Below are 27,751 nucleotides of genomic sequence, written 5' to 3' on the forward strand. Positions count from 1 at the left end.
GAAGCCACTTCAGTGTGTTGAAGAAATCCTTATGGGAACAGGGATGTCAATTGTGAATCATTGCTCCAGTTAGGTAAACGGGAGTCCATGTATGCGTATACATAAAACGAGTTTCCTGAAGCCCCTTTGTGACTTAAATTCAGTGACAATTTGAATTTGCTGGTCAGGGATTTTGTCCATGGGCTAAATTGAGGCCCTTCAACAGTCGCTGGCAGTAAGAGAGTCACCGCCTGTGGCTGTTCCGTCGGCCCCTTACGGGTGGACTGATACGTTTGGCACTGTGTGGTGTCCGGCGCGCCCTGTCCCCTGGTTTCCTGTCCCTGCCAGGGCCCCTTTCACTAAGGGTTCTGTCCTGTGCTGGTTCACGGAGCACGTCCATCTCACTTTGTAGGGTGGCACTGTGACATGTATGTACCTGATCATATAAAGAAGGTTTTCTTCTCTCCCTGCAAGTCACATCCTACAACTTGGAACTTCCAAGTATGTCTCGTCATCTTTTAAAGTGAGTGTAAAACGACCCTCAGAAAAACGAGGAAGGGCGCTGTCCTTGTGGAATCCCCGCGTCCTGACTACCTGAATATTCAAGAGTCACGGCTCTCCTGTTTTCATTATTCAAAGTGCTGTAAATGAAGGCTTTTACAGTTAAAGTGAGATTTGCCCACACCCAAAAAAATACTCTTGATTCAGTGGTGACTGTGCCTCTGGGCTCTTCCCGCCCACGTGTGGACACACAGTGGGGCCTAAGGAGAGGCTTTATGGCTTGTTTCACACATGGTTTTTAATGTTTCAGTGCTGATGAAATCAACATCTTAGGCCAAGAGAAATGGAGATAAACAGATCTGAGCTTCCAGTTCCTGACTTCGGCCTCCACCAGGCTATGTGCTCAGCTGTTTTGCGTCTCAGTGTTTTGTCTGAAGTGCACTTTTAGTAAGCAATTCAGATTTTACTACATTCAAAAGGGGCTAGGCCCAGCGAGTGTGGCTCAGTAGATTGAGCATCCTCCCATGGACTGAGAGGTCCTGGTTCGATTCCTGATCAGGGCACATGCCTGGGTTGTGGGTTTATTCTCCAGTGGGGGGTGTGCAGGAGGCAGCCTGCCGATTCTATATATCTCTCTAGAAAATCAATAAAAACATTTTTTAAAAAACAAAAAGGTGGGAGGATGCCGTGGCTATTATGCTTCAGTGGTTAAAGTGTTGGCCTGCACACCAAAGGGTCTTGGGTTCAATTCCAGGTCAAGGGAATGTACCTAGGTTACAGGTTCAGTCCCCAGCCCCAGTAGGGGGTATGTGCAGGAGGCAACCAATTGATGTTTCTCTCTTACCCTCTCCCTCTCCCCATCCTTCCCTTCCCTTCCACTCTATTTAAAAAGCCAAATGGGCTCAGATGGTATAGCTCAATGGTTGAGCATCAACCCATGCCCCAAGAGTCACCAGTTCGACTCTAGGTCAGGGCATGTGCCCAGGTTGAGGGCCCAATCCCCAGTGGGGGACATGTAGGAGGTGGCCACTCGATGTTTCTATCTCTCCCTCTTCCTCTCTCAAAATACAGAAAAAAATAAATATATATATATATATATATATATATATATTTTTATCCTCACCCAAGGATATTTTTCCATTTTTTTGTTCAGATAGAGTGGGAGGGAGAGAGAGAGAAACATCCATGTGAAAGGGACACATCGAGTGGCTGCCACCTGCACAACCCAACCAGGGCCAGGGACAAACTGCAACCGAGGTACATGCCCTTAGCGGGAACCGAACCCAGGTCTCTGAGGACCGCAGGCCGACGCTCTTAACCACTGAGCCAAACCAGCCAGGGCAAGAAAAAATATTTTCAAAAAATCAAAAAACAAAACAATGGAAACAGTATCCTCGGGTGAGAATTAATGGTGGTGGGGGGGGAGAATTGGGAGGGGAGATCTGTATACCTTTAAATCTCACTTTAATATCTAACTTTCTCCTATTTTCCTGACTACAGAAAAACAAGAATAGTTATTACCTCAATTGTTCTCATGTCTGTATACCTCTTGGTCATTTGACATGAGGGCTCAGTTTTATTCATCTTGACCCCCCCAGTCTCTTAATTAATGGGCATTCAGCTCAGCACCATGAGGTGTGCAAATGGACCCCCCAGTAATACGCCCTCGCCAGAGAAAGTCTGAAGTCTGTTTGCTGGGGCAGGGGGAAGAGGAAAGGGCACCTTTTGGCTTGGATTGTGGTCTGTCCTCCCCAGAAACCGAGCTTCTGTTGAAAAGCCAGTCAGATTTCCAGAGCGCTGAGTCACATGGAGAAGTTTGAAGGCCAGCAGACTGCTTGCCCTCCCCTTCCTGCACCTTCCTATACACACATGTGCAGCATCCCCCCAAGTCTGATGTCCTTGTCCCTGTCCCCACCCTAGCCTATTGTCCCTGAAAATCTAAGACTTTGCCCTCCTTTCTCCCCCACTCCTTTTTACTCTGTTCTGGCCCTAAACATTTGTTTAGTTGGACTGCTCAGCCAAGCCACACCTCATTTCATTTGTCTTTCCACCCTCAGGTGGGTAATCAATACGCTGTAGTACTGATTTCTGTAGACCATCTGTATAGACTTGTAACCATTAAGTTGTTTTCTCCGGAGAGGGATGTACTGCATTTGAAATACCCATCCTTCAAAAACAAATCCTGCTGTGGAAACTGAGCTTTTGTGATAGAGGAAAAATAATGAGACTAAAAACATTATTTCACTTTTAAAAAACAGATGTATTCGTTTTTGCAGCTGCTCTGGAAACGGACTTAAACATCATGAAATAATGTTTCTGTGGGTCATGTAGGTAGTCTCTGATGTTCTGGAGGGTTGAGAAGACAGGTGTCTTTGCCAAGGAATTTGTAAGGACTGCCAACATAGAGTGCGGGCTGAACCATTTCACGGTTCCCCACCTTCAGACCCAACAAGCACCAAAAATAGTGCCTGTGGCAGTATAAAATGGGTTTTTGGCTGCTCAGGTCCATGTTCTAAAAGGGAAGGAAAAGGCATTGCAAGGATGTCTCCACGCCCATGGAATTCACTTGAAGTGTTTCTGTACACCGGCCAAGTTTTCAGCCAAATGATGTGTAGGGAAGCCAGCCATATCTGACCTGTCCAGAAGCCCACGTACTCCCGCTGACATCAAAGCGAAAGTCTTAGCACTGGATACCCATCGACGTGCTCCTAATGAGCAAGAACACTGCCGCTTCAAAATGAAGAGTTTGGCTTAAAACAGCACGATGGGCTCAAGTTCTCTTTGTTTTATCCCATCTAAAATGCACATTTAAAAAAAGTCATTAGCCCTGGCCAGTTTGGCTCAGCAGTTGGAGCGTCGGCCTGCGGTCCAGAGAGACCTAGGTTCGGTTCCCGCTAAGGGCATGTACCTCGGTTGCAGTTTGTCCCCAGCCCTGGTTGGGTCGTGTGGGTGGCAACCACTTGATGTGTCCCCCTTTCACATGGATGTTTCTCTCTCCCTCCCACTCTATCTGAAAATATTTTTTTTTAAAAAGTCATTAACATACAAACAGTTTTTACTTAAGCAAACTTACTAAGATGGGAACCTCTGTACCTCAGCAAATGAAATGATAACATGTATATAATCCTTGGTGTATGTCAGGTACCCAGGGTATGATGTTGCAGTAGAGCAGAGTTTGGAAGGGAAATGTGTGACCCCCAAATAGATCAGGCATAACTAGCCAACATGTGGGTTTGAGCCACATTTCTCTCCTGGAAGGCCAGGATTCAATGCGTCATCATCGTGTCTGCTACTTGCTAGTCAGGTTTGGAGCTATGGTGTCTCACCTCCCGCTATGCTTACCCAAAACGTGGAAAGTCACTTGAAAAGTGACGTCCTGCCATCCTGGAATCCTAGATTCAGTGCGTCCAATTTAAGCCAACAGGGCTCCCACCTGTGGTGTGCCTGCCCGGGGAACCCCGTCTTGGCTCTGGGAAGGCAAAGGAACAATGGGCTGCTCTCTGTGCGACCAGCAACAGTACAGAGGACCCAGTGTCCTGCGTGGCGGGGACACTCCTCTGACCCAGTGGCATTTGTGTGATGTCACTTTTCACTCAGAATTCATGTTCCCTAGAGGAATGTCATTTTAATTATTCATTGTCACTCTTTGACTTTCATAGGCTTTCTTTTTATCTTTAGGCCTTTTCATTACGTTTATCTTTTCTACGGACAGTTCCCTTTCGGTAAGCAGTAGGGGCAGCTGTGACCCTGCTTTTGTCAGTGATCCCAGTCTCCCCTGTATTGATCTATTGACATTTCGTATTCACTGTGGCCAACATGGAAAATTGGCCTCGATTTCCCCCAAATCTGCTGCTGTTGATTTGGGGAGCTGTTGGTGCCTCCCCATCATTCCAGGCATCCCAGCTTGAAGTCATAGGCCCTCTGCCTTGTCTCTTCCCCACATCAGATCAGTCCCAGGCCCTGTGACATTTACCATTTACTGAGCCTTTTCTGCGTGCCAGCCAAGCTACTAAGTACTTCACACATATCAACGGTCCCTTTTACCAATGATACTGAGACTTTTAAAGGAAGATAACTAGTTGGTCCCAAGTCACACCAATTATTGGCAGAGCCAGGATTGAAATCCTAATCGAGTCCATCTAAGTAGGTATTGCATATTTTTGAGACATCTGGAGTTTCAGAATCCTGTACATAACCTCCCACTTCTTTCTAACGGGTTGATCTCTAATTGGAATTACTGTATCCTGAGAAGGAAAGGAAGTCACACAAAGCCATGTGAACTTGGTGAACTCAGGGTTTACGTTACACAAGGAAAGCTATCAATTTCCCCCTGCAAGCAACAGTGTTTAATTCTTACAAAGAATTTATTCAGGCAGGAAGAAAGGTCAACTGAGATGGGCCGTTTAGAGTGTTAATTGTTTTAAGTGAACAAGTTCCTTCTAAGGAAATTAGATGCCATTTCAAACTGCACTGATTTATCTTTTTTTGAGAAGAATATACATATTAAATATGCAAACATCATAACTCAGGCTAGTATGTAGGTAGAACAATGACATAATTTGTTTGCACCATCTTAGCTGAGAAGTCGGGGGCCTCAAGTCTCAACTTCCTTCCCTGCCGCCGCCTCCCGCCTCTGTCCTGTATCACGGTGTCTGTTTTCACACCTACCAAGCAGAACAGAGCAGTCCTTTCCCTCGGGGCTGTAGGTGTCTGTCCTGTGGCATTAATGCTCTATGTGTCCCTGAGAACTAACTTAAACATTTTAATAGAGAATCCAGGTGTAATTGGGGCATCAGGAAAATCGTAAACCTGTGGGCTTTTTAAAAATTACGTAAGTCATGTGTTGCAAAAGGAAAATAGAAAGCAAAGCCAATAACTCCTCCTTGGGGTCTCAACTTGAAAGTCACTTCCTTCTGGAGGCCTTCTCTGACCCTGGTCTGGGTGGGTATTTGTTTTTGTTCTACCATAGCATATCCAGTGTCCCGATCAGGGCACCCCGTACACTCATGGTCCCTGTTGCCTTTCTTGTCTGTAATACCCCAGGAGGTTAGACTCTTACAGTCTGTGTTCCGCAGTGTTCTGTCCTCGGTGCCTGGCACTTATCTGGCAAACAGAAGGAACTCAAAGATGGTTACATTTAGAACAAGAATAAATAAGCATGTGAGAGAAATTAAAACTACCTATAATGCTTCCGTGACAATTGTGACAAATTCTTTAGGAACCACTCAGCAGGACTCAAGCTCTACAGAGACCACTTCTCACAGGAGAGCCCACTGGAAAAAAGTCATTTCTATAAACTGGGGGGAACGAAGGGAGGGTCACTCCTCCAGCAAGCCCGACCACAGCCGCAGCAGGAGTGTTTATTCCTTGGGGGGAGGGGTTGCAGAAGGGGACATCTTGACTTCTAGAAGAAAGTTGTAAAGGTGACAGGCAAAAACTGGCAACTTGGTAATAAAAGGATTGATCGCTGAAGAAAGATTAAAGGACAGCTCAGATGAGAGGCTCACTAATGCTCTGCTTCAATTTGAATCAAAAGGAATCAGTCCGGCCGGTGTGGCTCAGTGGTTGAGCATTGACCCATGCATTCAGAGGTTGCCGGTTTGATTCCTGGCCAGAACGCAGGCCCAGGTTGTGGGCCCGATCCCCAGTTGGGGGCATGCAGGAGGCGACCAATAGATGTTTTGCTCACCGATGTTTCTATCTCTCTCTTCCTCTTTCTCTAAAAAATCAATACAAGAAAAGAAAAAGAAAATTAAGAAAAAAAGGAATCAGCATTCTTAGCTCTTATGGTTCTTGTGATCACGTTCCTTTTATGTGAGCTTCATTCAGTAGGGCTCTGAATGAAGAATTAAATCACCAAAAGCACATCTCCCTTGGAATTTTCTACTTCCCCTTTCTCAGTAGAGCACTCGATGACCAGACCTGAGATCCTAGGGAATCCTGAGGCCTTGGGTGTATGGGGGGAAATGCTCAACAGCTAACACACACTGAAGTACAGCAACATGTTTACCACTTCCTGGGCACCACAGTTGTAAATAACTCCCTGAAAAGTATGTGTGGTGAAGCATGTTTGAACACCACAAGATCCTAATAATAAAGTCACGTGAATTTCCCTGTGGCGAGGACCATGGGTACTAGTACAGGAGTCCCCGCCAACAGGCCAGTCCTGCGGTGTAAAGCCGTAATCAAAGGAGTGCAAACTCCAGAAAAGGTATGTGAAAGCACAGGAAGGGATGCTGAGGAGGGGACAACAGCCATTCCTGCCCTCCTGCGACAGACCCGGTTCCAGGAAGGACAGAGTTCAAAGGAGGGTGTGCAAACCAGGAAGAGGGGCAGCTGGTTCAAAAAGAGACGAAAATGTTTGCATGAGGACTCAGTTAAAACCTGCCCTCTTCCCATAAACCCAAAGTTTGTTAAGATATAATTCACACACTATACGAAGTACATGATTTAATGGTTTTTAATATTATTCACAGATTTGTGCAATCACCATCACAATCAATTTTAGGTCATTTTCATTACTCCCAAAAGAAACTCCACACCCATCGATAGTCAGTCCCCATTCCCTCCCAACCTTCCCAGCTCGAGGCAACTGCTGATTTACTTTCTGTGCTGGACACGGAATCATACAATGTGTGGTCTTTGGTGATGGGCTCTTTCACTTAGTTTGTTTTCAAGGTTTGTCCATTTTGTAGCATGTATCAGTATTTCATTCTTTTTTATTGCCAAATATGATTCCATTTTATTTATCCATTCATTAGTTGGTGGATATATGGTTTGTTTCCACCTTTTGACTATTATAAATAATGCTGTTATGAACATTTCTATACCAGTTTTTGTGTAGACATATGCTTTCATTTCTCTTGTGTATATACCAAGGAATGCAATTGCTGAGTCATATGATAAATACATATTTAACTTTTAAAAATTATTTTTTAATATTTTAATTATAGTTAACATGCAATTAAAAAAAATTTTTTTTTTCTTTATTGATTTTAGAGGGAGAGGAAGAGAGATAGAAACATCCATGAGAGAGAACATTGGCCGCCTCCTGCATGCTCCCCACTGGGGATCGGGCCCACCACCTGGGCATGTGCCCCGACTGGGAATCGAACCGGTGACCTGTTGGTACATGGGTCGATGCTCAACCACTGAGCCACACCAGCCGGGCACATGCAATTTTATATCAGCTTCAGGTGTACAACATATTTATTAGATATTTATATAACTTACAAAGTGAACATCCTGATAAGTCTAGTACCCATCCTATACCATACATAGTTATTACAAGATTATTGACTGTATCCTCTATGCTATACTTTACATCACCATGATTATTATTTTTAAAAAATTTTTTCTTTATTGATTTTAGAGAGAGAGGAAGGGAGGGGGAGAGAAAGATAGAAAACATTGATGAGCCCTGGCCGGTTTGGCTCAGCGGTTAGAGCATCGGCCTGCGGTCCGGAGAGACCCGGGTTCGGTTCCCGCTAAGGGCACGTACTTCGGTTGCAGTTTGTCCCCGGTCCTGGTTGGTCGTGCGATGGCAGCCACTCGATGTGTCCCTTCACGTCGATATTTCTCTCTCTCTGTCTCTTCCTCTCTCTCCCTCCCACTCTATCTGTACAAAAAAAAAAAAAAAAAAATGGAAAAGTATCCTCGGGTGAGGATAAAAAAAAAAAAAGAAAAGAAAACATTGATGAGAGAAAACATTGATTGGCTGTCTCCTGCATGCTTCCCACTGGGGATCGGGCCCACAACCTGGGCATGTGCCCTGACTGGGAATTGAGCTGGAAACCTCTTAATGCATGGGTCGACACTCAACCATTGAGCCGCACCAGCTGGGCACCATGATTATGTTTATAACTGGCAATCTGTACTTAATCTCTTCTCCTTTTTCACCCATCCCTCATACTCCCCTCCCACCTGGCGATCAGCAAAAAGTTATGTGTACCTATGAGTCTGTTTCTGTTCTGCTTGTTCATTTTGTTTGTAGATTCAACTGTTGAAAGATATGTATTTATTGACATTTTATTGTTCATATATTTTTATCTTCTTCTTCAAGAAGATCCTTCAACATTTCATATAATACTGGTTTGGTGGTGATGAACTTCTTTAACTTTTTCTTGTTTGGGAAACTCTTTATATGTTCATTGATTCTAAATTATAGCTTTGCAGGATAGAGTAATCTTGGTTGTAGATCCTTGTTTTCATCACTTTAAATATTTCTTGCTACTCCCTTCTGGCCTGCAAAGTTTCTTTTGAGAAACTGGCTGACAGTTTTATGGGAGCTCCCTTGTAGGTAACTAACTGCTTTTCTCTTGCTGCTTTTACGATTCTCTCTTTGTCTTTAACCTACATAGCAGGTCCATCCTCCATTTCAAAAGTGGGAACTAGTCTTCAGGAAGACTGGTGGTGTTTCAGCCTTGTCAATATGCAAGAAAATAAGTCAGATACCCAATCATTTGTGCCTATGTCTTAAGTCTCCCCACTCCATTGTTTTTTTTAATTTTAAAATATTTTTATTGATTTTTAGAGAGAGAGGACAGGAGTAGGAGAGAGAAATAGAAACACTGATGAGAGAGAACATCAATTGGCTGCCTCCTGCACATCCACCAGGGATCGAACCCATGACCCAGGTCCACAACTCAAGCATGTGCCCTGACCAGGAATTGAACCAGCAACCTCTTTGTACATGGGGCAATGCTCAGTCCACTGAGCCACATAGGCTGGGCTTATCTCATAACAGATAACCTCATTATCTCTTTCTTAATAGGTAATGTCATCAACCTGATTCCACAAACACTACAAGGCTCTAAACCCCAGGTTAAAGTCACATCAGCCCAATCCCTTCCACAGCACAGCATAAGGCAATATCTGGAAACAAGCAGAAGGCCTGCTGCCTGCCCTGAGGAGCAAATGGTCCAAGTTCAAGATCACGTATAAACATTTGCATCTTCTTTGAAATGTTATTGTTTACCTGAACACAGTTTTGACTTGCCTAGCTTTTCACTAATCCACTTTCATCCTGTCTTTCCAAGGTGGGATGATGTTTGTTTAGAAATCATTTCACCTAAGACAATGGTGCTATCAGCCAGCCTGTCCCCAAGGGGACCCTCTGGACATGGAACCAGCTGTCCATGTTGATGGGGCATCCAGTAGGAGCAGTGCCCCAGCTAGGAGAGTACCATACCCTGGGCTGGAGTGGACATCAAGCCACTGTCTTGCAATACTCTCCTCTCAACCCCATATCTCCAGAGCTAACCAGTTGGCAGCTGGCCCAAAGGGACGATGTCTCCTCCTCCAGGTGCCCTTCTACTTGAGTGAAAGGGGGAGGAGCTCCAATAGTTGACATGGGACTCAAACATCATCAGTCACCTAGAGAAACAGTGCAAGTGAGGTGACATTACAATTTTACATTTCTCCTCACTCATTCATTACAGGATTTATTTCAGGCTATGGGTCTGTGAGCCAATGTGTCTGCTCTTTGGTTTCCTTATACTCTGGTCCACTTTCTGTTTGATAGTCTCATTTCAATCTGCCATCTAGGAAGCAAAACACAACAAAAAGTTCTATTGTTTACAAGGAACAAAGGAATGCTTATGTCAAAAGTCTATATTTGAGGCTATTCATGAGTCTGAGGCCTGGGTCAAACAACACCCCTCTCCCCCACACCAAACCCTTACTCCAAAATAGACCCTCTATGGAGATAGGGAACTGAGAGTGGAACCCAGTAGAGCTATCAAGGTGTAATTAGTTTAAACAGTTATAAATTCCAACTAGCTCTTGAACTCTCAGATACCTCACACCCTAATTCTTGTCTGCTTGCTTGAGTGCCCACATGAGAACTAAAAATCTTAACCCCACACTTCTTCTGAATAAGATTCTCAGTACACTAAGTTGGTATCAGGGCCTCTGGCAGAAAAGGCAACGTTGGGCCTTCCCCAGCAACCTTTATTATTATTAACTTGCATTCACTCTGAAGGTAATCGGGAAATTAAGGAATGGTTTTTTTTCTGACTTGATAGTTCAAGACATTGAGCTCACTTTTGCTTCATTTTCTTTCTGGCAAACCTGAAGATCATTTTACAAGGTAGAACAACTCATTGACCTATTTGACTTGGCTCCAGGAGTGCTTCACACAGAGATTTCCTATTCTGGAGAATTCCAGTAGAACTCCCTGGGGGGAAAACACCCATTTTAATTGGCATACACCAGAGTCCCTGGAATCAGTTACTAAATTACAATTCCTTAAAATTTGGAAGGATTTTAGAATTGCTATTGTTTTCCCGATAAATTACTGGATCATACTGGCATTTTGGAATAAGGCAACACATTTAAAATATAAGTTTCCATAAACTGTAACTCAACTTCCTCAGTTCCTAAGGGATTTTCATTGGCCCAGACTCAGGAATAATTTTCATCAGTGAGATCCAAGACTACAGAGACCAACAATTTCCTAAAGACTGTCCTCTGCTTTCTGACCTCTATCTACCTCCTCCCAAAGAAATACAAAGCAACTATTTCTGACCAGTGCAGGCAGCCAAGTGCCCAGTGGGCCTAAGGTGCAGGGTAAGGGAACAGGACTCCAAAATTCTTGACATTGTGGTACCTGATGGTTTGAGTATGTTAACCCCTTGCTTTACAGCTACTCTTAAAAAAAAATTTTTTTTCCTCTTTATTGATTAGAGAGGGAGAGAGAGACAGAAACATCGATGAGGGAGCTCACCAGTTGGCGGCTTCCTGCATGCTCCCCCCCACTGGGGACTGGGCTCACTACCTGGGCATGTGTCCTGACTGGGAATCGAACTGGCGACCTCTTGCTGCATGGGTCCATGCTCAACCACTGAGCCACACTGGCCGGAATATGGCTGCAATTTTTTTTTTTTATCCTCATCCGAGGACATTTTTCCATTTTTTGTTTTTTGTTCAGATAGAGTGGGAGGAAGAGAGAGAGAGAAACATTGATGTGAAAGAGACACATCGAGCGGTTGCCACCTGCATGACCCCAACGGGGGTTGGGGACATACTGCAACCTAGGCACGTGCCCTTAGCGAGAACCGAACAGTGTCTCTCTGGACCACAGGCCGACGCTCTAACCGCTGAGCCAAACCGGCCATGGCTCTGGCTGCAATTTTAATTACCCACTTTTGGAGCTTTTCTGAAGAACTGATTTTGTACATGGTGTTTTTTCATATTCCAGAAACCAACTCTCATCAAATAGGAGTGATGGTTAGGAGTAACAGCAGCCAAGAACACTTACATTATCAGACTCTGGCACATTCAGAGGTTTTAAAATTCATTAACTCAATTCTGCTGCCTCTCCCCCGTAGCTTGTTAAAACCTGAACATAGCCCTGGCCGGTTTGGCTCAGCGGTTGGAGTGTCGGCCTGCAGACCAGAGTCTTGGGTTCGGTTCCTGCTAGGGGCATGTACCAAAAAAACAAAACCAAACCTGAACATGGGTGCTTGGGGTTATTACTTTGGGGACAGAATTCTGGAGCCATTATTAGATGTCCTGGCCTGCTGTGCAGAGCCCAGTCACCCCAGCTGGCCAGAAGCAAGGAGAGCTGGTATAGTGACATCCCATTTCCCGGCCACACACCAATCCTATCTTCTGCAACCCTCCCAAATTCTGTGGAGACCTCTAAGGTCATGTTCTCCCACTTTACAAATTGCAAATATCTTCGTTCATAATTTCAAAAGTCTTGTCTGAATTAGACTTTTTCTGCTCCTTTAGGGTAGGGGCTTTGTTTCCTTTCCATCCTGGCATCTTACTCCCCTCATTTCTGGGCCTGGTCCCTGGCCAATGGACACTCTGTTGATACGACTTCGCACCGGTGGCGTGTTCTAGGCACTGTTAAGACAACTCCTGGCACTTGTCACCAATTATCCCAATTCTCATCACTTTTGTGTGTGTGTGTGTGTGTGTGTGTGTGTGTGTGTCTGTGTGTGATCGATGGATACCTTCTGCCAATCGTGACCTCAAGTTGAGGATATAGGACCCCTGCCGTGCCTCCCTTCTCCCTGGAGATGCTCTCCTTGCTACACCCTTCACCAACCCATCAAAGCTCTCTGCAGCACTGAGCCTGCGGCTACAGACCCCTGGAGTCCGATTCCCGCCTGGGCTTGCAGACGGGCCCGAGCGGAGCCAGGTGGCAGCAGGCAGGGCGCACGGCCAGGGTGCCCAGCTCCCGGGGAAGTCTGCAGGGTGGGGCCTTACTCGCGGCCGCTCCCTCTCCGCGCCTTCCCCATCCCCAAAGAGGACACCCCCCCCTTCCGCCCGCCGCGGCGCCGCCTCCCCCGCCCGCCCGCCCGCACTGGCCCGAAGCCTTCCAGGCAGCCAGCGAGCAAGGGGAGCGCTTGGGGATGGGAGTTGGAGGAGGCGGCCAAGAAGAAGACAGCGACAGCGGCGCGGGCTTCTTGCTCCCACGAGCGGTCCCCGAAGACAGCCGCGGCTCTCGACGCGGCCAGGAGGCCCACGAGGAAGACCCAGGTGCCGCGTCCCCGTCTCGCTTCCCAGGCGCCGGCGGCTGCAGGTGAGCAGGGCGCGCTCTCCGCGGGGTTCCGCACCGTCCGGCTGCCCGGGGCGCAGACAGACGGACCGACCGACTTCTGGCCGACAGGCAGGAGCTTGGGCTGACCGACGCCCGCGGGCGCTGCGCCCCCGCTCACCCCACACCCTGCGGCTCCGCGCGGCCCCGAGCGCCAGGCGTCTCTCCCTCCTCTGGGCCCATCGCTGAGACCCCTCGGGGCGGAGCGCGGCGCGGCGGGCGGCGGAGCCCGGACCCCTCGCCGAGAGGCGAAGCCACCCCGGCCCGCGAGCTGGGCGCGTTCCCTGCGCGTGGCGCACAGCACAGCAGCCACCTCGCAGTGCCCCGTGGGGGCGCTGTGTCCCGCTGCGGGGCACCCAGACCTGGTCTCCATGGGCCGAGGAAAGGGAGGCTTGACCAGCGGGCCAGCCGATTGATGCCGATCCCCACCTTTGGTCGGCTGGTATTTGAATGCCCGTGTAGTCTGGATTTTGTTCTTTGGTTCTCTGTGGCAACTTAAGCTCCAGCTTCCCTGTACTGTGGAGAAAGGAGAGCAAAGGGAGGGCATTTTATGGTAGTTGCTAGAAACCCCGAGGATAGTTTGGGATAGAGGACAGAAACATGGACTCTCTCCTGTTAAGGTCTCCAGGACTGGCGGCACGGAAAGGTAGCTCCTCGAACACGTGTTCCCACCTGAACAAACCCAGTTGACCCAGTTCCCAATTGTCACACATCCGCGAGCCAGGCTGCGTCTGCACCAGGTGCATTTAATCGCCTTCCAGGTGTGGGGCAATCAAGAGACAGCCAAGAAGCTACAGAGGGCTGTGGTCAAGAGCAGGGACTCTGAGGTTGGCCTGTCTAGGTTGCCTAGGTTAGTAACTTTGAAGTTACCCCACTAGTCTGTCCTTCAGTTTCCTCATCTGTTTCATGGGATAATACCCACAGGGCTGTGAGAATTATTCAAGTCCTCAGAACAGTTCCAGGTGCATCCTAAGGTTAGGTGGTGAGTTCCATCACCTGTCTTTCCAGAAAAAGCAGGAGTTCCTTTGAGCAGTCACCTCCTTCCCAAGGCGCAGAGAATCCGCATGTATTTAACTGGAGTGTTCCATGTAGGAGTCCACTCTCGCACAGTGGTTCCTGCCTGCTTTCAAAGTGGCAGAATCATAAAACCCTGTCAAGACACCGAGATGGGCTTACGGTTTGGAAAGTTTCCTCCCAGCCCCTGAAGCTTGGTCCCTTAGAATCGATCCACTGTGGAGAAAGCAGAGACCTGTGACTCTGCACCTTCCGTTTCCCTATCTGTTGATACGTCGATTGGTGCAAGTAGAATTCAGTCTCAGGCCCCCAATTTGCCAGGCTTCTCTTTTCTACAAATCAAGCTGCAAGATTCTTTGCTTCTCGGGTGCACACCCGGGCGAACTGGAGCCACTGCGGCCTGAGCGCACCGGCTGGAGGAGCCGTCGTGTAGTCCACCTCTGAGGTCCCTCAATGGCTATCGTGCCTGACGCTCTCACCAGCAAACAACCTATATCTTTGTCAGCAAGAGGTAGTTGAAATGAGGCCCCAGATTTAAAGAAAAGGAAATAGATTATTGCTCCTTGAAAGATAGAGAAGGAATAAGAAATTTGTTGAAAGTTCTAGGAAGAAATCCTACTATTTGCTCAGGAACAGCTCTGACTGGTACCCGAGAGAAGGCAGGGGGCGAGGCGGGGGTGGGGATGGAGAAAGGGGCAGACATAGGCTCAGGTCTCAGGCCGAGCAGGCCGAGGAGGGTGGGATGGGTGTAAACGCTGGCCTTTGCACGCGGTTGGGTGGGAAGCTGGGTGGGCAGTGAGAGAGGAATGAGAGGCCTCGGGGTGGACAAATGAGTTTAAGACCAGTCAGGCGGGTGAGAGCCCTAGTGCGGTCCCCAGAACTGGGTCTGTAGCACATGGCCCATTGAGAGAGCCCTTCCCCGGGACTCCCCATTCTCAGGGAAGCTCAGGAGGGCTCCACTGTTTAAGGTGCATATAGGAGTAACTTAGGAAGCTCAGGGGAAGAGGAGGACCGAGGTGCCAGGTGGGGAGTGGACCATGTCATCACTGTTGCTAGTAAACAGCACGAGGGAGCCCTGGCCAGTTTGGCTCAGCAGTTAGAGCGTCCGCCTGCGGTCCGGAGAGACCCGGGTTCGGTTCCCGCTAAGGGCATGTACCTCGGTTGCAGTTTGTCCCCGGCCCTGGTTGGTCATGCGGGTGGCGGCCACTCGATGTGTCCCTTTCACATCGATGTTTCCCTTTCTCTCTCTTCCTCTCTCTCCCTCCCACTCTGTCTGTACAAAAAAAAATGGAAAGATGTCCTCGGGTGAGGAAAAAAAACAAACAAAAAAACAGCACGAGGGAAGCCCTTCCAAGGACCAGTTGCCCCTTGGAGCTACAGCCATGAGAGCGCTTTTGAGCCTTGCCATGTGGATCAGCAGACAGCCACCATGCCTGCCCCAGCAGGACCCTGAAGGGGACTCAGAGACAGAGGCAGGGCTGACCCCACGCCAGAGGCCTTGGCTGTTGTTGATAATGAGTGGTAATGAGGATGACAGTGATGAGAGTAGTGGGCGTACAACCCAGAACACACTGATCTTGGCTCCTGAAGATACCTGGTTTCCATCCTCAGCCCTGCCAGTCATCCCCTGTAAGGATTTTGAAAAGTTACTTCAACTCTCCATGCCTTTGTTTTCTTATCTGTAAACAGGGAATAGGATTGTTGGAAGAATTAAATTAGTTAACACACATGAAGTATTTAGTGCCTGGCTCAGAGTAAGTGCTCAATATTTATTAGCTATACATTTTATTATCTGAACCTTGGTCGTATCATCCTACAAATGGACATGATACTATCTATGTCATAGGATTGTTGTAAGGGTTAAATGAGATAATATGAATTAATCCACCAGTGTGTAGGATGTAGTAATGCTCAGAGTGAATTGGTTGAAACTGAAATTTTTACCAGAATATCTGCATGTAAAGTCAGAGGCTGAGCAGGCGACCAGTTAGCATTTATGGAAAGTTCCTCCCAGAGCATTGTCAGAGGAGCCTTTGTCTACCATTGGAGAGTGAGGCTCACTCTGTTGGAATCCCCCATTGCTACTTTAGGTTATTGCGCTAGTTTCCTAAGGTTGCTGTAACAACTTACCACAACCTCGTGCTTAGGAACAACACAAATGTATCCTCTTGCAGTTCTGGAGATCAGAAGTCTGAAATAGGTCTCCCTGGGCTAAAATCAAGGAGTTGGCAAGGTTATGTTCCTTCTGGAGGCTCTAGGGAAAAATCTGTTCCCTTGCTCTTTTTGGCTTCTAAAAACTACCTGTGCTTCTGGTTCCTCATCTGTTCTTCCATCTTGAAAAGATAAAAAGATAACTTCTAGTCTCCTCATTGTCCTCTCCCTTTCCCCTCTTCTTCCCCTCCCTCTCCTTGTCTTTCTCCCCCCTTTCCTCTTCCTTGCCCCTTCTTCTCCCTCTTATAAAGACCCTTGTGATTATATTGGGCCCACTTGGATAATCCAGGCTAATTTCTCCATGTCAAGGTCCTTAATTTAATAATATTTGCAAAGTCCCTTTTGCCACATAAGGGTAACATATTCACCTACGCATTATCTCAGTCGTCATTACTCAATTCAGCCAGCAAAGAGTGAGGGACATTGCATGGAGCTACTGGGCTGGAGTCGAGGGGCAGGCAGTGAGTGTGTGTGTGGTGTGTTGGTGGGGTGGGTGGGGGGAGAGTTGTTGAGGTTAGCTTTGTAACACAGGGCCAGCTTCTGGGGCTTTGAGTGATTAGCTAAGGAATCTAGTTTTTATCCTAATGGAATGTGGAAGTCACTGACAGTTTTTGAGTAGGAGTGTGAGAAGCATGGTAATTGTGTTGGGAAGATTGAATTCAGAGCTAGTGCCAGATGGATTCAATAGGAGCGACTTAGAAATAGTCTATTAATTAGGACTGTGTTCAATTTCAAGTTCCAGAAAAATGTGAGTGACAGTGGCTTCAAGAAGGAAGTTTATTTCTGTTGTGTGTTCTAGAAGTCTGCAGGCAGCAAGTCCAACGCGAGCGTGGGCCAGCGACCCACACCTGCCTCCTTGCTTTTACCATGCAGCGTGGCTTCCACGTCGTGGTACCTCGTGGTTCAGAATGACTGCTGGGTCTCCAGCCAGGATGTCCTCAGCCCAGCCAGCAGGAAGGAAGAAGCAAGGCTGCTCCCGTCCCGGGAGACAGCCATTCCAGTCGCCAGCATTCAGGCAAATGCAGTCTGTAGAGGAAGACCTGGGCTTGGCCTTGGCAGTTGTCTGGGGCAGAATTAGGACCAGTTGGACTCAACATTTATTGCTCTTTTGTTGATCAATAAATGTGTTAATTCAACCTTTATCTGATTTCTAAAGATTCATTTCTAAAAGTCAGCACCCAGCATGTGAGGCGTACAGACGTGAGCGGGTGCAGCCCCAAGGGAGAGCTGCCGGCTGGGCAGGGAGACAGCTGTGGCAGCAAGGAACAGAAGCCAAGTGCCAGAGCAGATGAGAGACCCCTTGTCAGGGGTGTGTAGGAAGTCAGGCCTCTTTGGGAAACATTTTAGAGCGTGGGCAACATGAGCTGAGCCTTACGGAGTGAAGACAATTGTTATGAATGTAGAATGCAGACCTTCCAGACCAAAAGGCCAGCATGGGTGAGGGCGCCCAGCTATGACAACCATCCGAGCCCTTCAGGCACTGGTGGGGGTCAGGGGTAGAGGTGGGAGTGCCGTGGTTGGAGAGGTGGGCAGTGGTCAGTCATGCACGGCCTCGGACGTTAATGTGCAGTAAGGCCACAGGCGGGTTCTGAACAGAGGAGAGACAGGACCAGTGGGGACGCGCCCAAGTCAGGAGGAGCAGTTCTGCAGCTCCGGGAAGAGTCGGGGAGAGAAATGGAGAGATGGAGCATTGCCGCCGTGGTGGGAGCAGTTAGAGGGCTGGACGGGCACCACGCCCATGCGGGAAAGCCAGGCTTGTCCACGCACGAATGTGGTGGTGACGTGAGGAAGATAGGCCTCCCAGTTTCCAGGCTGGGTGGCCGAGCAATGAGGTGACTGTAACGGTGAAAGGACTTGAGTGGAAGAAGATGGCTTTGTGTCGGGAAAGGCTGGACCACCTGAAAACCATGGCTTGGGTCCCAGCATGGCCGGGCTCCCATCTGCTGGCCGTACAGGGGATGGGGATTCTGGCATCAGGTGGCAGCCAGCAAGGGACAGCGTCTGAGGTGGCTGCAGCTCCAGCCTCGTGACCGAGCACACAGGTGGTTAGTGTGCCTGCTCGGTCTGCTGATGGAGTGGCCTCGAAGGGACAAAGCGATTGCCTCTCAGGTCTGAGAGCTTTCAAAATTGGGGGAAGGTGATTCAAAATCTTTAAAAAAAATTTTTTTTTTTTTGCCAAGTAGGTTGACTGTCTGAGAGATGGCAGGGATCAAACCTTGCCTTTGTCACTTAACTAGCTCTGAGGCTCAGAGACTATCTTTCTGTCTGTGAATCTTAGTGTTACATCCATGGATTTGGGATCTTGTCCACCTCACAGAATGATTGTAGGGACCAAATGAGATGAAATTATACAGAACACCTAGATCATTGCTCGGCCCACAGTAGGCACCTAAGAAATATGAGTGTTTTCCGCGCTTCCTCTTTTTGTTCAGCGGCAGCGTTTACCACCTTGGAGGACATCGTGCTCAACTTTCCCCAGGATAGCTGGGTCCTGCTGGCCTGTGGTTCGGTTTGGGCTGAGAAACACTGCTTCCAGGCCGTCCCTCTCATTTATGGTTGACTAAGTAAAGCCCAGAGAGTGAAGTCACTTAACTGAAGTCACACAGTGTATTGAAGCAGAGCCAGACCGTCCCTCTCGAGGCCCGCAACATAGAGTGTTGGTTCCGGTGGGAATCTACTTGCCTGTCAATTTACTTGGAACAATGATGCTTAGAAGAACCCGTGCCTAAGAGGGTCAGAACAATCTCCTTCTCTCTCGTCCCCTAACCCCTTGGCAAAGCTAAATAAAAAGACTCGTTGTCACAGGGAGAAGAGAAAAATGGCTAAAACAAAAGTCAAAGCTGTTGTATTTTTTAAAAAGTATTCTTTTCATGCTCCCAACTGCTTTGTATGGAATCTGTTCAGATTGAATTAACCTCTATTTCTCAGCATGATAATTCTTCTCATATGCTCATAGATGAAAATAACTGTTTTTCGAACATCATTCCGTTTTCCAGTTAGAAATTGGCTACTGTTCTACAAATGCTACCAGCTTTAAATGCCAAACTGAGAAACAATTACTAATATCAGTTACATGCACTGACTTATTTTTCTTGTTTCACTGCCATTATATTTTTTTAAAAATATTTTTTTTTTACTTTTTTTTTTTTTAATCCTCACCCGAGGATATTTTTCCATTTTTTGTACAGACAGAGTGGGAGGGAGAGAGAGGAAGGGAGAGAGAGAGAGAAACATTGACGTGAAGGAACACATCGAGTGGCTGCCACCCGCACAACCAACCAGGGCCAGGGACAAACTGCAACCGAAGTACGTGCCCTTAGTGGGAACCAAATCCGGGTCTCTCCGGACCGCAGGCCGATCCTCTAACCGCTGAGCCAAACTGGCCAGGGCTTTACTTTTTTTTTTAGAGAGGAAAGTGGAGGGAGGAAGAGAGAGGAACTTCAGTCTTATGAGACCAAAACATGGATCTAAACATTGGTTGACTGCATTGTGCATATCCTGTACCAGGGATCGAGCCTGCAACCCAGGCATGACTGGGAATCAAACCGGCAACCTTTTGATGCATGGGACGATGCCCAGCCAACCGAGCCACACTGGCCAGGGCTGTCATTGCATTTTTAAAAAATCTATTTTGTCTGATAGTAATATTGCCATACTGGTTTTACATTGGCATGTATACAGTATCTTTGTCCCCATCCATTTAGTTTCTTTTAAACACCTTTTTTGAAGTCTAACTTGCATATAATAAAATTCATCACAGGTGATGAATTTAGAAATGTGTATAGAGCCATGTAATCATGATGTAAACATTTGTACCACATCCCCTAAATTACCCTCTTGCCTCTTGTAGCTCATTCTCTTTTCCTACCCCCAGACCCTGGAACCACTATCTGTTTTCTGTCATATAGTGTTGCCCTTTATTGAATATCATATAATAGAATCAGTCAGCATGTAATCTTCTTGTGTCTGGCTGCTTTCGCTCAGCATAATTGTTATGAGATTGATCCAGCACATCATTCCTTTAATTACTGAATAGTATTCCATTGTATGGCTATACCACAATTTATTTATCCATTCTTCAATATATGGACATTTGGGTTGTTTCCAGTTTTTAGCTTTTACAATGAAAGCTTCTAGGAGCATCTGAGTGTAAGTCTTTGTGTGGATGTGTTTTCATATCTTTTGGGCAAATTCCTAGGATCAGGATTTCTAGCAGTTTCCCCATACTGAGGAATTACCTGGGATGCAGGCCTTTAACTGTTAGAACACAGGCAGTTTTGTTAACTTTAATTGGTAAAACCAGGACAGTTGGTCACCCTGTGCTGTGTCATTTAGTAAGTGTACATTTAACTTTATAAAAACTGCCCAATTGTTCGCCAAAGTGGCTGCACCATTTTGCATTCTTACCAGCAATGTACTAGGATTCCAGTTTTTCCACAATTCTTTCCCAGTACTGGCTTATATCAACCTTTCTAATTGTAGATATTCTAATGGAAGCTCACTGCAATTCTAATTTGCACTTTTTTTTTTTATCCTCAGCCGAGGACATTTTTGCATTTATCTTCAGATAGAGCAGGAGGGAGAGAGGGAGGAAGAGAGAGAGACACATCGACTGGTCGCCACCCACACGACCCCAACCAGGGCTGGGGACAACCAAGGTACGTGCCCTTAGTGGGAACCGAACCCGGGACTCTCTGGTCCTTGGGCCAACACTCTAACTGCGAAGCCAAACCGGCCAAGGCAATTTGCACTTTTTTAATGACCAAGAATGTTGAACATCTTTTCATATGTTTATTTGTCAGCTGAATATCTTCCCTGGTGATGTGTCTGTTCAAATCTTTCTCACATTTTTAAGAGAGTTATTTGTCTTTTCTTATTGAATTATAAGAGTCTATATAGTCTGAATATAAATATATCTGATATGTTTTGCAAATATTTTCTACGAGCCTGTGACCTGCCATGCCACCGCATTATGAAACAGGAGATACTAAAACATATGTTTAAGTTAGGGATTTATATGTCATTGATATTTTTATTATAATAGTCTTTTTTTTTTTTATCCTCACCCAAGGACATTTTTCCATTTTTTGTTCAGCTAGAGCGGGAGGGAAAGAGAGGAAGAGAGAGAGAGAGAGAAACATTGATGTGAAGGGACACATCGAGTGGCTGCCACCCGCACAACCAACCAGGGCCGGGGACAAACTGCAACCGAGGTACGTGCCCTTAGCGGGAACCGAACCCGGGTCTCTCTGTACCACAGGCCGATGCTCCAACCGCTGAGCCAAACCGGCCAGGGCTTATTATAATAGTCTTAAGTAAACATAAAAATTCATGTGCATTAAATGGCTTAGTCTGACAAAATTAATGTGTGCTTTGTATTAATTGGTTTGATTGCATAATAACGATAATAATAATAACAAGAACAACAGATAGCTAATGCTTATTAAGCACTTACTACATGCCAGGCAGTGATTCTATGCTTTATTTATATGGACTGATTTCATCCACAACCACCAGGTTTATTTATTATCCCCTGTTTAAAATGAGGAAACGGAGGCTCGGTAACCTGCTTAGGGTTCAACAACTAGAAGTCTTTAGTTCTGTTTTTAAGATGATTTTTAAAATTTCTTTTTCACATACCATATTGTATTAGTTTCAGGTGTACATAGTTGTATTTACTTTGAACTCCGCACCCTTCACCTATCCCCACATGCCTTTTGGTTAGCGATGGTAACTTGAAAATGCAAACACTTCTTGAAATCCACAGTAAGCCCAAACCACATGAAATGGTATTTGGTTTTTCTGAAAATAATTACCTACCACATCGTGTTCTAAATGTTTGGACTTAAGTCCAAATGTGTGAGGATGGAAGTGGGCCTTGAGAGCATGTTGTATATATTTTGAAACAAATAAACATGGACTTTGTACAGTAGTCCCCCCACGGTTGTGGGACATATGTTTCAAGACCCCAGTGGATGGCTGAAACTGTGGGTAGTACTGAATCCTGTAGGTACTATGTTTTTTTTTTTTTTTTACATATACACCTTTTTATGTAAAGGAAGCACTTTATTGTTTCTCTTTGATATATACAAATTGCCAGCATCACTACTTTGGTACTTTGTTAGTAAGTAAAATAAGTGTTACTTGAACACAAGCAGTGTGTGATACGTTGCCGGTTGATCTGATAACCAAAAGGGCTACTAAGTGTGAAGGGCGGAGCAGGTGCAGTGTGGAGATGCTGGACAGAGACAGTTCATGGCCAGGCTGAGATGGAGGGGAAGGCCTGGGACATCATGTGAAATTTAAAATTTATGAATTGTTTATTTCTGCAATTTTCCATTTAATATTTTTGGACTGAGGTTGATTGCAGGTAACTGAAACCTCAGAAAGCAAAACTGCTCATCCTGGCGGACTACTGTATTTGCTCAGTTTGGAGAAAGGAGAACAGCATTAAAGTAATAACATATAAATGACGTAACACACTTAGAATGTCATATAAAATGTGATAAGAATTAAGGAAGCTTGAATGTAGGCTTAAGATAAGAGAAAGTTTTTTCGTTAAAGAAAGACTGAAAGGCATAAACTGGAATTGAAAAATTAAAATAATAATAATAAAAGGCCAGAGAAAGAGGCAAAAATCCAAGTGTTCTTCCTTTTCTCAGAAGGAATCTCACAGTTAAAGCTGTAAAAAGGGCCCTGGCCGGTTTGGCTCAGCGGTTGGAGCGTCGGCCTACGGTACAGAGAGACCCGGGTTCGGTTCCCGCTAAGGGCACGTACCTCGGTTGCAGTTTGTCCCCGGCCCTGGTTGGTCGTGCGGGTGGCAGCCACTTGATGTGTCCCTTCACATTGATGTTTCTCTCTCTCTCTCTTTCTCTCTCTCCCTCCTGCTCTATCTGAACAAAAAATGGAAAAATGTCCTCGGGTGAGGATAAAAAAAAAAAAAAGGACCAGTCCAATTAGTAAACAGTTTAATTCTTTTAAAAGGGGGGCAATAGTTTCCTGTAATAAGTTCTGGAGTTTCACCCCTTATCGGCTACATAACCTTGTTCAAGTATTTCACTTCACCGAATTACTGTAAGAATGAAATGACTTAATATATTTAAAGCACTTGGCTCAGTGCCTGGCACATAGTACTCCCTGAACAAGCTTTTTTTTTTTTTTAAATATGGAACACTTCACGAATGTGCGTGTCATCATTGCACAGGGCATGCCAGTCTTCTCTGCATCGTTCCCATGTTAGTAGATGTGCTGCCGAAGTGAGCACTAAATATTTACTGTTTTTAATGTAATTTTAATGCACAGTGAAAAGTGAGCTAACTCAATACAGCAAGTGTGAAAACTGTGGACTTTGAAGGTTGACAGGCCTGAGGCCATCTCCAGGTCAATTCCTGAAAGCAATTTGCTGAACAGTCCACTGAATCATTGAATGTTCTTGTTTAAGCTTGGGAAATGGTCCCTGCCCCAGCCTTGCTCTGTTCCCACCTCTGAAAGTGACTCAGCTGTGGCTTTTCATGAATTGACTTCTGGTGATTTGACCTGCAAATAATTGAGTTTTCTGTTAATCAATGAATGGCAAAGTGGCCTGCGTACCCCAGGGCTGCAATCCCTACTTTGTCACTTCAGCTTTGTGACCTTAGTCAAGTTATGAAATTTCTCTGAGCCTCAGTTTCCTCATCTCTAAAAAGGCAGAAATAATAATTCTGGTTTCTGCAAGATAGGTGTAAGGCTTAAATGAAGTTTGTTCGGTGAAATTGCTAAGAGTAAGATGAGGACTTAGTAAAGATTTTACATGCAAATGATATTACTTGAAAGTTGTTCCTCCTTAAATATTCCCTCCTCCCACCTAATTTATATCAATTAATAAAGTGCTATGACACCCATTATAGTTATAGGTAATGGAATAATAAATTTAAACCCAGTTCCGGAATATTGCCTTCTCCATGAGGTTTAGCCTCCCAGGAAAAATAGTCTTTTTGTTGTTGTTGTTGTTAATCCTCATCTAAGGATATTTTTCCATTGATATTTTAGATAGAGAGGAATGGAGGAAGGGGGGGGAGAGAGAGAGAGAGAGAGAGAGAGAGAGAGAGAGAGAGAGAGAGAGACAGACATCAGTGTGAGAAAGACACATCAATTGGTTGCCTCCCATATGACCCTGACAGGGCCGGGGATCAAACCTGCAACCCAGGTATGTGCCCTTGTCTGGGAATCGAACCCACAACCCTTTGGTCCTCGGGCCGATGCTCTAATCACTAAGTCAAACTGGCCAGGGCAAAATAATCTTGACATCATTCACCATGTGGCCAAGTACCTTTCTCAGCCATGTAGAGCAATGAGATTGGCCATCATGGGAAAACCTGGATCTGACCATGTCACTTCTCTGCTTAGAATCCTTCTTCCTAAACCTTTATACCAGCTACTCTCCAGGACCAGTACAATTAGTAAACAGTTTAAGGCAGCTTTATTTTGATAAAGACAGTGCTACTCTGGTTGAAACCCCCGTCACCCCTGTGGACCTGAAATTCAACTCAGGGTTAGAATTCGTTATGTACACGAGAGCTTCTTACTCAACATCTGGTTTGATCCTATCCTTCCCTTGTCCCCTAGCTTCTTTTCCTGTTGGGTTGTCCCTACCTTCCTAGGTGTGCCAGCCACTATTCTGAATGCTGCAGTTACATATATTAACTCACGTTAATATTATAATCGGTTAACTAATATTATCCCATATTCCCATAAGGCTCGGGAAGGGTAAGTAGCTCACCCAAGATCACCCACAGGAAGGGTCAGAGCCAAGAGTGAAGGTCAGGTAGTCTGGTGCCAGAGGCTAAGCCCTTTACCATGTGCTTCCTCTTGACAGGTGTGTGTGGGAGGCTGAGAGGCCGGCTACATGATGCTACCTTATGTCACCTATACAGGAATTCCTTGGGAAATTGATATGTATTAATTTGTGCCATTCACTATTGTTAGACTGAAGGAGTATTGTTACTCGGAACCCTCAGATGTGGTTTTTCCTTTTTCAAATGCAAGATCTAGAATGTGACTATGAATAATTGATAGTAAACTTAATCGAGAAGAAACTTCAGGATAGATTTTTTTCCCCTAAAGTTTTCCATTCAGTATTATACTGATCAAAGTGATGAAAAATTCCAACTATGCATGCCCTGCTCAGAGTAACCAAGAACCTGCCAATGGGGGTTGGTTACCTGAGTTCTTAAGGATCACACTCACAGATGGTATTTTAAGTACAAGTGGCGGGAAACGTGAGAAGACGGGGCGGCCGTCTGCAGTACCTCGAGTTCAGGGAGACCCGGACATCTCACCCTGCCCCCTTCTCCTGTTGTGTCTGTTACAGCCTTGCCCATCCTCCTCTCCTTGAAGATGGAAAAGATGCTGGTGGGCTGCTTTCTGTTGATCTTCGGGCAGATCCTCCTCCCTGCGGAGGCCAGGGAGCGGCCACCTTGGAGGTCCACCTCCAGAGGAAGACACGCCCGGACCCACCCGCAGACAGCCCTCCTGGGTGAGTGAAGGGGGTACACATACAGCAGCAGCGGGCCAGAATGGGTGGTTACGGGCACATTTCCAGGCCAGGGGACGGAAAGCAGTTGCGGAAGCCTCCCTGTCCCTGGATACCTGTTGGGTGTGCTGGGGAAGAGGGGATCCCACTGGCAGTGAGGCATCCGGAGTCGAAGATGTGTTTGTACACGGGTTTTCAAAATGATGTGAAATCTCTTCTATTTCAGTCTCCCATTTAATCGGAGGCTCATGGTTTCTCTCTAATGTGCACGGGCAGGATTCTCCACCTGAAAAGTCCTTGCTGGACCTATCTGGACAAGGGTGTTATGAGAATTTTTTTTGGTATTTGTCCAGCTAATCTGTGTTAATAATGCCCCCCCGCCCCCGCTCGCAGCGTGGGAGGTGAGCAGGGGGCTTGGGAAGGCGGGAGCAGGCACAGAGAAAGGGGTGTCATGAGCTGAGTCAGATATTAGGAATAGGAAAAGGTCAGGGGGCTTTGATTCTAACCCAGTGGACATGTTTGCTTCAGGTGAATTTTTTCTTTCTCTGAGAGAAAGGAAAGGTTGTAAAAACACACAGAATATAGGTAAATCATCCCAGTTGCAAATACGGGCTCTGGGAAGCCTAGGATGTGAGGGTACTAGGAAGGTTGGCCTGTGGAAGAGAGTGGGTTTTAGCATGGATCTGGGTTCAAGTCCTGACTCTGGGACTTACCAGATGTGTCCACTTAGGTAGTGTCATCTCTCTCTTTTTTTTTTTTTTTTTTTGATTTTTAGAGAGAGAGGAACAGAGAAGGGGGAGAGAGAGAAACAGTGATGAGAGAGAACATCGATTGACCGCCTCCTGCATGCCCCCCACTGGGGATCTGGCCCACAACCTGGGCCTGTGCCCTGACCGGGAATCAAACCAGTGGCCTCTTGGTGCATGGGTTGACTCTCAACCACTGAGCCACACTGTCCGGGCGGTAGAGTGATCTCTTTGAAGTTCATTTTTCTCATCCATAAAATGGGAATGGGAATGCTGTCCTTGGAATATTTTTGTGAGGTGAAATGAGGTAATATAGGGGTTGGCAAAAGTAGGTTTACGGTTTTAATGCCGATAAATAATACAATAATTAATAAATGATAATACAAAGAATAAACTCTGTTTCGGGTACTCACAACTGTATACCTGCTTTTGCTCACCCTGTGTATGTGAATTGTACGTACGCAGTGAGTGAGAGGTTTGCCACGAGTACCATTCCATGAAGTCGTTTCTGAAACTGTTTACATTTGCATGTTGTTGGCCAGCCGCTCGAATCTGTGAAGGCCTCTGAGAGAACCGCTCGGTGGCCTGAGCTGACAAGGGGACCCAGAGAGCCCTGTTTTAAGAGGTCAGACTAACTACTGATGTCAACCTAAACAATGACCCCATGATACTGGGACTTCATGTCGGGAGGCTCCTGAGAATCCCTGATCCATACAGCCATACTGATGTAAATAAACATAAGACTTCTGCAGCGGGGAAAAGGACTGGGGAATGTTCAGTATACTGATTAAAGGTTTTTTTTGTTTGTTTTTATCCTCACTGGAGGACATATTTCCATTTTTTGTTCAGATAGAGTAGGAGGGAGACAAAGGGAGAGAGAGAGAGAGAGAGAGAGAGAGAGAGAGAGAGAGAGAGAGAGAGAGAGAGATATCAACGTGAAAGGGACGCATCAAGTGACTGCCTCCTGCACAACCCAACCAGGGCCAGGGACAAATTGCAACTGAGGTACACACCCTTAGTGGGAACCAAACCTGGGTCTCTCTGGACTGAAGGCCGATGCTCTGACTGCTGAGCCAAACCAGCCAGGGATGATGAAAGGGTTTTTAAAACCAAATTTCAAGATGATAAACATGTATCAATCTAGAGAGATGCTGACCTGCGCAGCCAGGCAAACCAGACCTGAGGAGGGCAACAGGAGGTTAAGAAAGACACAGAGACGTTACACAGAGAAAAGCTGGG

The 27,751-nt window shown here is 46.2% G+C and overlaps 1 protein-coding gene and 1 non-coding gene across 3 annotated transcripts in view; one reads left to right on the top strand and one right to left on the bottom strand.

Moving 5' to 3' along the window:
* The first annotated feature begins 12,825 nt into the window (after positions 1 to 12,825).
* The window catches only part of MATN2 (matrilin 2), a 153,640-nt gene continuing 138,714 nt past the window's right edge, over positions 12,826 to 27,751 (top strand). For both annotated transcript variants that reach the window (XM_036264033.1, XM_036264034.1), the window contains exons 1-2: positions 12,826 to 13,015; positions 25,605 to 25,769. In XM_036264033.1, coding sequence (XP_036119926.1) covers positions 25,631 to 25,769 — 139 coding nt within the window. In that variant the 5' untranslated portion in view covers positions 12,826 to 13,015; positions 25,605 to 25,630. The remainder of the gene's footprint in view (positions 13,016 to 25,604; positions 25,770 to 27,751) is intronic.
* On the bottom strand, positions 23,415 to 23,519 carry LOC118631967. The gene has a single exon (XR_004959951.1). It is a non-coding gene; the product is annotated as a U6 spliceosomal RNA (small nuclear RNA).

Source organism: Molossus molossus, unplaced genomic scaffold (assembly GCF_014108415.1).
Source record: "Molossus molossus isolate mMolMol1 unplaced genomic scaffold, mMolMol1.p scaffold_m16_p_16, whole genome shotgun sequence".
Taxonomy (NCBI): domain Eukaryota; kingdom Metazoa; phylum Chordata; class Mammalia; order Chiroptera; family Molossidae; genus Molossus; species Molossus molossus.